This window comes from Myxine glutinosa, chromosome 2 (assembly GCF_964187855.1).
Source record: "Myxine glutinosa chromosome 2, kmMyxGlut1.1, whole genome shotgun sequence".
Classification (NCBI taxonomy): Eukaryota; Metazoa; Chordata; class Myxini; order Myxiniformes; family Myxinidae; genus Myxine; species Myxine glutinosa.
Window position 1 is genome coordinate 42,632,183 of NC_136262.1, and position 13,169 is coordinate 42,645,351.

At 37.0% G+C, this 13,169-nt stretch overlaps 1 protein-coding gene across 2 annotated transcripts in view; it reads left to right on the top strand.

Annotated features, from left to right (window-relative positions):
* LOC137413651 (zinc finger transcription factor Trps1) overlaps positions 1–13,169 on the top strand; it is a 131,189-nt gene that overhangs the window by 76,919 nt on the left and 41,101 nt on the right. For both annotated transcript variants that reach the window (XM_068099082.2, XM_078773224.1), the window contains exon 5: positions 2,508–2,630. In XM_068099082.2, the coding sequence (XP_067955183.1) occupies positions 2,508–2,630 (123 nt within the window). The remainder of the gene's footprint in view (positions 1–2,507; positions 2,631–13,169) is intronic.

Consider the following 13,169-nt stretch of genomic DNA (forward strand, 5'->3'; position numbering starts at 1 on the left):
AAAGAAACCAAGGAGAAGGAAGGATAAAAAAACCACCGTTTAGAGGCCATTTTTCCCCGCAAAGCGGGAGAAGAATATAAAGCGGATTATAAATATAAATTTATATATATATAAAGGAGAAGGAAGGATAATAAAATAAAAACAGAAGAAGAAGAAGCGGACACAGTGAACCTTAGCTTATCTATGGCAGTCTTACTTAGAACCCTGGACAGAACAAACGAAAGACGGACTCACACGAATTGGGAATTTGCAGGCAGGAAGGATCGGAAGGAGGTATGGCTTGGCGGGGGAGGAAGGTTCAGCGGGGATCGGTCGGGCCGGGAGCGGATAGCTGCCGTCAATACCCGAGCTGGGATCGCCAACAGCCGCGGTTCCAAACTGCACGGCGAAGCCCCTCCGGTGCACCGTGCGCTCTCCAAAGCTCCTCCTTAGAACTCTCTTGCGCTTGGCACTGCACACTCAGCACTTGCCCTACTTGACACTTCGCACTTCGCTGCTCTGACTCGCTTGCACTTGATCATCGCACGTATCTCTGCATGTATCTCTTTGGACGTATATCTTAGGACGTATCTCTCTCAGGACGTTCCTCTCTTGCTTCGCCCTCGTGCGCACTTCTTTTTTACGGCTTCCGCGCGCGCTCTTTATAACCCCGCGGGCAAATCAAGCCGCCGGCCTCTAGAACACGCCCATCGGTGAGCTCGCCTCGGCCCTGATTGGTCGGCACGGCCCTCTGGCTCCGCCCTTGATGACGATGGGCGGGCATGCCCAGGATTCGGCAGCTCCTCCCCCTTCTTCTCCGAGCCGACCTCGTGGCGAATGGAGTCGCGGAGGGAACAGTTGGCAATTGTTGGAAGGGGAATGTGAAGGGAATCTACTCTTATTTCACTTGGTGCAATGGAGTATTTAAATTAATGGAAGACACAGCCTTACACGAATACACATAATAAGGATATAACTACTGAACAGGGATATATGGTGTCCTTCGTGTATGTTTTATGGAATTAACTACGGGAACGCCCTTTGACCTTTATACAACAACAAATGTAGGAAGGAGGGTGACATTTTACAACAATTCATTACACAACAATAAATAAAAAAAACATTCTCATATCCACAACACTATATATATACATACATAATGTCCGTTTGTTTGTTTGTTTGTTTGTGAACCTACTCCTCTGAGCTCCCAATGTTAATCGGCACAAAACTTTATAGGATAACATCTTTTACCACCCTGAATCCAAAGGGGTTTTAAAACAGTTATTTCTCACAATTCATAACTTAAAACCGTCCGAGCTGCCACCTGTTGTCATAATCTCCGAGAGTCGATCCACATATACAAATCTTTATAAAAAGCCCAATTTTTATTGGATTTCAACACAGATATCGATATAATTAGTTTCATGGTGAGATCCGATCATCAAATATGTTATCATATGTAAGAAACAACTCTTAATTAAGTGATCGGTAAGTTCAGCAAAGAAGGGAGTCATGTGACCTCTCAAATGTGCTAATGATTAAAAAACCGAAAATAGTACAAACGCAACCTATACATAGTTTTAAAGGTAATGTTACTGCTCATCTAACATCAGCCTTAAGGGTGAAAAAATAGTTTGTAGAAAAAAGGACCCACGTGACGCCAACTACAAACTGCCACTTGGCAACGGGTGAATCTCCAATGATTACCTCATCCTCTCAACAAGGTGAGTTGTTGTTTTGCTCTTTGTTTGGGATCTTACTACTTTGAGCTCCCAACGTTAATCACAACGAAACTTTCTACCACAACTACTTCCGTTGAACTTGGGGACGACTAAGAAGAAGACCTTTGTTGGTCGAAAGCTTGTCAAATTAAAGATCGACGTCCTAAAGCTACGTCCACGTCTGATTTAATCTCCCGATTATATATATATATATATATATATGTCAGTTCCAAATGCTTGATGGTTGTCTGCACATCTCGTACACATCATTCTCGTCGTTTCTCACTCATTGGCATGTGGATTTATTTTTACCTTTTTTAGTTTTTGTTCCCTGACCCTCCGACAAGGTCAGAGATGGAGGCATTAAAATGAGTTCCATCCAACCGACCGACTGACTGATGATCCGTCCATGTATTTTTGTGTACACGATATTTCAAAAACCGTTAAAAATTTAGCTTTGCATAATACAGATATATATTCCTCTTGACATTATCTCAACCTGATTGGATCGTGGTTGTGATTGGCTGAATTATGTTGCTATGGCAAACATCTCATCAACTTGGCTTGTGTGTGAGATATTTCAAAAACCGTTCAAGATATAGCTTGGACAAAACATTATTTGGTGACCATGTACTGATTCAAATGATTTCTTGAGCATGGCAGTTGATTTTCCAGTAACCTAAGTAAGCGCTTTAGGAAAAGGAAACGTGGTGGTCTAATCAGTGTTCTGTGATGTTGCAAACAAGCCGAGCAATGCGCACAGCTGTCTGTTTCTTCAGTAGAATGCACAATTTTTCATCTCCGCAGCGCCACAGAGGGCCGGGGGTTTTCTGCGTGAACTGCCTCACCACGACGACCACCCTGTGGAGAAAGAATGCCGATGGAGGTTACGTGTGCAACGCGTGCGGACTCTATCAGAAACTCCACTCGGTGAGATGGGTCCAGTGCAACACTGCCTTTTGGTACACCAAGATGCTTTTTACTTAGAGGATCTGGGTGGCATTACTGGTGACCTCATGGATTGCTCATTCCACTGTTTCTGATGCTTACCTTTGTAATCGAAACATCATGACGCTAGTGTAATCCTGGATGATATACTGTATTGAGATTTGTTTGTATGGGGTTTAATTTTTATTCAATTTTCATTTCCTTACCCTTTGAAAATTTTTTTATCGGCACTATGCCCTTCTTTAATTTATGCCAAGATGCTCCAACAGTGTGGTGGCAAATAAAAGTTTGTTCTATTCTTTCGATGTTTGCTGATTCTTGCATTTGTTGAATACTTCCTTTAATTACTGTGTGGTATGTTTAAAGTATGATTTACAGTATATCATACTTGTAAGTGTTATATACATAGGGACATGTCTGCTTTAGTTGAGCATCATGTACTTTCAGTGTGTGTAACATGGTTGTGTAATATGTAAAAAGTATGTAAGTATAATGTACTGCACATACAGTGCATGTCTGCTTCAGTATGAACAGTATGCCTGGTCTAGGAGTGGCAGACAGTATGTCTGGTTTATGAGTGACCGGCAGTTTGTCTGGATTATGAGTGATGTACAGTATGTCTGGTTTTATGAGTGATGTACAGTATGTGTCTGGCTTATGAGTGATGTATAGTATGTGTCTGGTTTATGAGTGATGCATATAGTATGTCTGGATTATGAGTGATGTACAGTATGTGTCTGGTTTATGAGTGATGTCTATAGTATGTCTGGTTTATGAGTGATGTACAGTATGTGTCTGGCTTATGAGTGATGTATAGTATGTGTCTGGCTTATGAGTGATGTACAGTATGTGTCTGGTTTATAAGTGATGTCTATAGTATGTCTGGTTTTATGAGTGATGTACAGTATGTGTCTGGTTTATGAGTGATGTATTTGTATGTCTGGTTTTATGAGTGATGTACAGTATGTCTGGTTTTATGAGTGATGTACAGTATGTGTCTGGATTATGAGTGATGTAAAGTATGTGTCTTGTTTATGAGTGATGTATATAGTATGTCTGATTTTATGAGTGATGTAAAGTATGTGTCTTGTTTATGAGTGATGTATATAGTATGTCTGATTTTACGAGTGATGTACAGTATGTGTCTTGTTTATGAGTGATGTATATAGTATGTCTGATTTTATGAGTGATGTACAGTATGTGTCTAGATTATGAGTGATGTATATAGTATGTCTGGTTTATGAGTGATGTACAGTATGTGTCTGGTTTATGAGTGATGTATATAGTATGTCTGGTTTATGAGTGATGTAAAGTATGTGTCTGGATTATGAGTGATGTATATAGTATGTCTGGTTTATGAGTGATTTATATAGTATGTCTGGTTTTATGAGTGATGTACAGTATGTGTCTGGATTATGAGTGATGTAAAGTATGTGTCTTGTTTATGAGTGATGTATATAGTATGTCTGATTTTATGAGTGATGGACAGTATGTGTCTGGATTATGAGTGATGTAAAGTATGTGTCTTGTTTATGAGTGATGTACAGCATGTGTCTGGTTCATGAGTGATGTACAATATGTGTCTTGTTTATGAGTGATGTACAGCATGTGTCTTGTTTATGAGTGATGTACAGCATGTGTCTGGTTCATGAGTGATGTACAATATGTGTCTGGTTCATGACTGATGTATATAGTATGTCTGGTTTTATGAGTCATGTACAGTATGTGTCTGGATTATGAGTGATGTATATAGTATGTCTGGTTTATGAGTGATGTACAGTATGTGTCTGGTTTATGAGTGATGTATATAGTATGTCTGGTTTATGAGTGATGTATATAGTATGTCTGGTTTATGAGTGATGTACAGTATGTGTCTGGTTTATGAGTGATGTATATAGTATGTCTGGATTATGAGTGATGTATATAGTATGTCTGGTTTTATGAGTGATGTACAGTATGTGTCTGGATTATGAGTGATGTATATAGTATGTCTGGTTTATGAGTGATGTACAGTATGTGTCTGGTTTATGAGTGATGTATATAGTATGTCTGGTTTATGAGTGATGTATATAGTATGTCTGGTTTATGAGTGATTTATATAGTATGTCTGGTTTTATGAGTGATATACAGTATGTGTCTGGATTATGAGTGATGTAAAGTACCGGTATGTCTGGTTTTATGATTGATATATAGTATGTGTCTGGATTATGAGTGATGCACAATATGTGTCTGGTTTATGAGTGATGTATATAGTATGTCTGGTTTATGAGTGATTTATATAGTATGTCTGGTTTTATGATTGATATATAGTATGTGTCTGGATTATGAGTGATGCACAATATGTGTCTGGTTTATGAGTGATGTAAATAGTATGTCTGGATTATGAGTGATGTATGTAGTATGTCTGGTTTTATGAGTGATGTACAGTATGTGTCTGGATTATGAGTGATGTATATAGTATGTCTGGTTTATGAGTGATGTACAGTATGTGTCTGGTTTATGAGTGATGTATATAGTATGTCTGGTTTATGAGTGATTTATATAGTATGTCTGGTTTTATGAGTGATGTACAGTATGTGTCTGGATTATGAGTGATGTAAAGTACCGGTATGTCTGGTTTAATGATTGATATATAGTATGTGTCTGGATTATGAGTGATGCACAATATGTGTCTGGTTTATGAGTGATGTATATAGTATGTCTGGTTTATGAGTGATTTATATAGTATGTCTGGTTTTATGATTGATATATAGTATGTGTCTGGATTATGAGTGATGCACAATATGTGTCTGGTTTATGAGTGATGTAAATAGTATGTCTGGATTATGAGTGATGTATGTAGTATGTCTGGTTTTATGAGTGATGTACAGTATGTGTCTGGATTATGAGTGATGTATATAGTATGTCTGGTTTATGAGTGATGTACAGTATGTGTCTGGTTTATGAGTGATGTATATAGTATGTCTGGTTTATGAGTGATTTATATGGTATGTCTGGTTTTATGAGTGATGTATAGTATGTGTCTGGATTATGAGTGATGCACAATATGTGTCTGGTTTATGAGTGATGTACAGTATGTCTGGTTTATGAGTGACGTACAGTGTGTGTCTGGTTTATTGGTGATGTACAGTTTGCATGGTTTATGAGTGATGTACAGGATGTGTCTGGCTTATGAGTGATGTATAGTATGTGTCTGGATTATGAGTAATGTACAGTACCGTATGTCTGGTTTATGAGTGATGTACAGTATGTGTCTTGTTTATGAGTGATGTACAGCATGTGTCTGGTTTATGAGTGAGGTATGGTATGTCTGGTTTTATGAGTGATGTACAGTATGTGTCTGGATTATGAGTGATGTAAAGTATGTTTAGTTTTATGAGCGATGTCCAGTATGTCTGGTTTTATGAGTGACGTATGGTATGTCTGGTTTTATGAGTGATGTACAGTATGTGTCTGGTTTATGAGTTATGTACAGTATGTGTCTTGTTTATGAGTGATGTACAGCATGTGTCTGGTTTATGAGTGAGGTACAGTATGTGTCTGGATTATGAGTGGTGTACAGTATGTCTGGTTTTATGAGTGATGTACAGTATGTGTCTTGTTTATGAGTGATGTACAGCATGTGTCTGGTTTATGAGTGATGTACAGTATGTGTCTGGCCTATGAGTGATGTAAAGTATGTTTAGTTTTATGAGTGATGTACAGTATGTCTGGATTATGAGTGATGTATATAGTATGTCTGGTTTATGAGTGACGTACAGTATGTGTCTGGATTATGAGTGATGTACAATATGTGTCTGGTTCATGAGGGGTGTATATAGTATGTCTGGATTATGAGTGACGTATGGTATGTCTGGATTATGAGTGATGTACAGTATGTGCCTGGATTATGACTGATGTACAGTATGTCTGGTTTTATGAGTGACGTATAGTATGTTTGGTTTTATGAGTGATGTACAGTATGTCTGGTTTTATGAGTGATGTACAGTGTGTCTGGTTTATGATTGATATGCAGTATGTGTCTGGATTATGAGTGATGTACAATATGTGTCTGGTTCATGAGGGATGTATATAGTATGTCTGGATTATGAGTGATGTACAGTATGTGCCTGGATTATGACTGATGTACAGTATGTCTGGTTTTATGAGTGACGTATAGTATGTTTGGTTTTATGAGTGATGTACAATATGTGTCTGGTTCATGAGTTATGTATATAGTATGTCTGGATTATGAGTTATGTACAGTATGTGTCTGGATGATGAGTGATGTACAGTATGTCTGGTTTTATGAGTGACGTATAGTATGTCTGGTTTTATGAGTGATGTACAGTATGCATCTGGATTATGAGTGATGTACAGTATGTCTGGTTTTATGAGTGACGTATAGTATGTCTGGTTTTATGAGTGATGTACAGTATGCATCTGGATTATGAGTGATCTAAAGTATGTCTGGTTTTATGATTGATATGCAGTATGTGTCTGGTTTATGAGTGATGTATTTGTATGTCTGGTTTTATGAGTGATGTACAGTATGTCTGGTTTTATGAGTGATGTACAGTATGTGTCTGGATTATGAGTGATGTAAAGTATGTGTCTTGTTTATGAGTGATGTATATAGTATGTCTGATTTTATGAGTGATGTAAAGTATGTGTCTTGTTTATGAGTGATGTATATAGTATGTCTGATTTTATGAGTGATGTACAGTATGTGTCTTGTTTATGAGTGATGTATATAGTATGTCTGATTTTATGAGTGATGTACAGTATGTGTCTAGATTATGAGTGATGTATATAGTATGTCTGGTTTATGAGTGATGTACAGTATGTGTCTGGTTTATGAGTGATGTATATAGTATGTCTGGTTTATGAGTGATGTAAAGTATGTGTCTGGATTATGAGTGATGTATATAGTATGTCTGGTTTATGAGTGATTTATATAGTATGTCTGGTTTTATGAGTGATGTACAGTATGTGTCTGGATTATGAGTGATGTAAAGTATGTGTCTTGTTTATGAGTGATGTATATAGTATGTCTGATTTTATGAGTGATGGACAGTATGTGTCTGGATTATGAGTGATGTAAAGTATGTGTCTTGTTTATGAGTGATGTACAGCATGTGTCTGGTTCATGAGTGATGTACAATATGTGTCTTGTTTATGAGTGATGTACAGCATGTGTCTTGTTTATGAGTGATGTACAGCATGTGTCTGGTTCATGAGTGATGTACAATATGTGTCTGGTTCATGACTGATGTATATAGTATGTCTGGTTTTATGAGTCATGTACAGTATGTGTCTGGATTATGAGTGATGTATATAGTATGTCTGGTTTATGAGTGATGTACAGTATGTGTCTGGTTTATGAGTGATGTATATAGTATGTCTGGTTTATGAGTGATGTATATAGTATGTCTGGTTTATGAGTGATGTACAGTATGTGTCTGGTTTATGAGTGATGTATATAGTATGTCTGGATTATGAGTGATGTATATAGTATGTCTGGTTTTATGAGTGATGTACAGTATGTGTCTGGATTATGAGTGATGTATATAGTATGTCTGGTTTATGAGTGATGTACAGTATGTGTCTGGTTTATGAGTGATTTATATAGTATGTCTGGTTTTATGATTGATGCACAGTATGTGTCTGGTTTATGAGTGATGTATATAGTATGTCTGGTTTATGAGTGATTTATATAGTATGTCTGGTTTTATGAGTGATATACAGTATGTGTCTGGATTATGAGTGATGTAAAGTACCGGTATGTCTGGTTTTATGATTGATATATAGTATGTGTCTGGATTATGAGTGATGCACAATATGTGTCTGGTTTATGAGTGATGTATATAGTATGTCTGGTTTATGAGTGATTTATATAGTATGTCTGGTTTTATGATTGATATATAGTATGTGTCTGGATTATGAGTGATGCACAATATGTGTCTGGTTTATGAGTGATGTAAATAGTATGTCTGGATTCTGAGTGATGTATGTAGTATGTCTGGTTTTATGAGTGATGTACAGTATGTGTCTGGATTATGAGTGATGTATATAGTATGTCTGGTTTATGAGTGATGTACAGTATGTGTCTGGTTTATGAGTGATGTATATAGTATGTCTGGTTTATGAGTGATTTATATAGTATGTCTGGTTTTATGAGTGATGTACAGTATGTGTCTGGATTATGAGTGATGTAAAGTACCGGTATGTCTGGTTTAATGATTGATATATAGTATGTGTCTGGATTATGAGTGATGCACAATATGTGTCTGGTTTATGAGTGATGTATATAGTATGTCTGGTTTATGAGTGATTTATATAGTATGTCTGGTTTTATGATTGATATATAGTATGTGTCTGGATTATGAGTGATGCACAATATGTGTCTGGTTTATGAGTGATGTAAATAGTATGTCTGGATTATGAGTGATGTACAGTATGTGTCTGGATTATGAGTGATGTATATAGTATGTCTGGTTTATGAGTGATGTACAGTATGTGTCTGGTTTATGAGTGATGTATATAGTATGTCTGGTTTATGAGTGATTTATATGGTATGTCTGGTTTTATGAGTGATGTATAGTATGTGTCTGGATTATGAGTGATGCACAATATGTGTCTGGTTTATGAGTGATGTACAGTATGTCTGGTTTATGAGTGACGTACAGTGTGTGTCTGGTTTATTGGTGATGTACAGTTTGCATGGTTTATGAGTGATGTACAGGATGTGTCTGGCTTATGAGTGATGTATAGTATGTGTCTGGATTATGAGTAATGTACAGTACCGTATGTCTGGTTTATGAGTGATGTACAGTATGTGTCTTGTTTATGAGTGATGTACAGCATGTGTCTGGTTTATGAGTGAGGTATGGTATGTCTGGTTTTATGAGTGATGTACAGTATGTGTCTGGATTATGAGTGATGTAAAGTATGTTTAGTTTTATGAGCGATGTCCAGTATGTCTGGTTTTATGAGTGACGTATGGTATGTCTGGTTTTATGAGTGATGTACAGTATGTGTCTGGTTTATGAGTTATGTACAGTATGTGTCTTGTTTATGAGTGATGTACAGCATGTGTCTGGTTTATGAGTGAGGTACAGTATGTGTCTGGATTATGAGTGGTGTACAGTATGTCTGGTTTTATGAGTGATGTACAGTATGTGTCTTGTTTATGAGTGATGTACAGCATGTGTCTGGTTTATGAGTGATGTACAGTATGTGTCTGGCCTATGAGTGATGTAAAGTATGTTTAGTTTTATGAGTGATGTACAGTATGTCTGGATTATGAGTGATGTATATAGTATGTCTGGTTTATGAGTGACGTACAGTATGTGTCTGGATTATGAGTGATGTACAATATGTGTCTGGTTCATGAGGGGTGTATATAGTATGTCTGGATTATGAGTGACGTATGGTATGTCTGGATTATGAGTGATGTACAGTATGTGCCTGGATTATGACTGATGTACAGTATGTCTGGTTTTATGAGTGACGTATAGTATGTTTGGTTTTATGAGTGATGTACAGTATGTCTGGTTTTATGAGTGATGTACAGTGTGTCTGGTTTATGATTGATATGCAGTATGTGTCTGGATTATGAGTGATGTACAATATGTGTCTGGTTCATGAGGGATGTATATAGTATGTCTGGATTATGAGTGATGTACAGTATGTGCCTGGATTATGACTGATGTACAGTATGTCTGGTTTTATGAGTGACGTATAGTATGTTTGGTTTTATGAGTGATGTACAATATGTGTCTGGTTCATGAGTTATGTATATAGTATGTCTGGATTATGAGTTATGTACAGTATGTGTCTGGATGATGAGTGATGTACAGTATGTCTGGTTTTATGAGTGACGTATAGTATGTCTGGTTTTATGAGTGATGTACAGTATGCATCTGGATTATGAGTGATGTACAGTATGTCTGGTTTTATGAGTGACGTATAGTATGTCTGGTTTTATGAGTGATGTACAGTATGCATCTGGATTATGAGTGATCTAAAGTATGTCTGGTTTTATGATTGATATGCAGGATGTGTCTGGATTATGAGTGATGTACAATATGTGTCTGGTTCATCATGATGTATAAAGTATGTCTGGTTTATGAGTGATGTACAGTATGTGCCTGGATTATGACTGATGTACAGTATGTCTGGTTTTATGAGTGACGTATAGTATGTCTGGTTTTATGAGTGATGTACAATATGTGTCTGGTTCATGATGTGTGTATATAGTATGTCTGGATTATGAGTGATGTACAGTATGTGCCTGGATTATGAGTGATGTACAGTATGTCTGGTTTTATGAGTGACGTATAGTATGTCTGGTTTTATGAGTGATGTACTGTATGCGTCTGGATTCTGAGTGATCCTAAGTATGTCAGGTTTTATGATTGATATACAGTATGTGTCTGGATTATGAGTGATGTACAATATGTGTCTGGTTCATGAGTGATGTATATAGTATGTCTGGATTATGACTGATGTACAGTATGTCTGGTTTTATGAGTGACGTATAGTATGTCTGGTTTTATGAGTGATGTACAGTATGTCTGGATTATGAGTGACGTACAGTCTGTCTGGTTTTATGAGTGATGTACAGTATGTGTCTGGTTTATGAGTGATGTACAGTATGTCTGGTTTATGAGTGATGTACAGTGTGTGTCTGGTTTATTGGTGATGTACAGTTTGTTTGGTTTATGAGTGATGTACAGTATGTGTCTGGCTTATGAGTGATGTATTGTATGTGTCTGGATTATGAGTGATGTACAGTACCGTATGTCTCGTTTATGAGTGATGTACAGTGTGTGTCTGGTTTATTGGTGATGTACAGTTTGTGTCTGGTTTATGAGTGAGGTATGGTATGTCTGGTTTTATGATTGATATACAGTATTTGTCTGGATTATGAGTGACGTATAGCATGTCTGGTTTTATGAGTGATGTACAGTATGTGTCTGCTTTATGAGTGATGTACAGTATGTGTCTGGTTTATGAGTGAGGTATGGTATGTCTGGTTTTATGATTGATATACAGTATTTGTCTGGATTATGAGTGATGTACAATATGTCTGGTTTTATGAGTGATGTATAGTATGTCTGGTTTTATGATTGATATGCAGTATGTGTCTGGATTATGAGTGATGTACAATATGTGTCTGGTTCATCGTGATGTATAAAGTATGTCTGGTTTATGAGTGATGTACAGTATGTGCCTGGATTATGACTGATGTACAGTATGTCTGGTTTTATGAGTGACGTATAGTATGTCTGGTTTTATGAGTGATGTACAATATGTGTCTGGTTCATGATGTGTGTATATAGTATGTCTGGATTATGAGTGATGTACAGTATGTGCCTGGATTATGAGTGATGTACAGTATGTCTGGTTTTATGAGTGACGTATAGTATGTCTGGTTTTATGATTGATATGCAGTATGTGTCTGGATTATGATTGATATACAATATGTGTCTGGTTCATGAGTGATGTATATAGTATGTCTGGATTATGACTGATGTACAGTATGTCTGGTTTTATGAGTGACGTATAGTATGTCTGGTTTTATGAGTGATGTACAGTATGTCTGGATTATGAGTGACGTACAGTCTGTCTGGTTTTATGAGTGATGTACAGTATGTCTGGTTTATGAGTTATGTACAGTATGTCTGGTTTATGAGTGATGTACAGTGTGTGTCTGGTTTATTGGTGATGTACAGTTTGTATGTTTATGAGTGATGTACAGTATGTGTCTGGCTTATGAGTGATGTATTGTATGTGTCTGGATTATGAGTGATGTACAATACCGTATGTCTCGTTTATAAGTGATGTACAGTGTGTGTCTGGTTTATTGGTGATGTACAGTTTGTGTCTGGTTTATGAGTGAGGTATGGTATGTCTGGTTTTATGATTGATATACAGTATTTGTCTGGATTATGAGTGACGTATAGCATGTCTGGTTTTATGAGTGATGTACAGTATGTGTCTGCTTTATGAGTGATGTACAGTATGTGTCTGGTTTATGAGTGAGGTATGGTATGTCTGGTTTTATGATTGATATACAGTATTTGTCTGGATTATGAGTGATGTACAGTATGTCTGGTTTTATGAGTGACGTATAGTATGTCTGGTTTTATGAGTGATGTACAGTATGTGTCTGCTTTATGAGTTATGTACAGTATGTGTCTTGTTTATGAGTGATGTACAGCATGTGTCTGGTTCATGAGTGATGTACAATATGTGTCTGGTTCATGACTGATGTATATAGTATGTCTGGATTATGAGTGATGTACAGTATGTGTCTTGCTTATGAGTTATGTACAGTATGTCTGGTTTTATGAGTGACGTATAGTATGTCTGGTTTTATGAGTGATGTACAGTATGTGTCTGGTTTATGAGTTATGTACAGTATGTGTCTGGTTTATGAGTGATGTACAGTATGTGTCTGGATTATTAGTGATATACAGTATGTCTGGTTTAATGAGTGATATGCAGTATGTCTGGTTTTATGAGTGATGTACA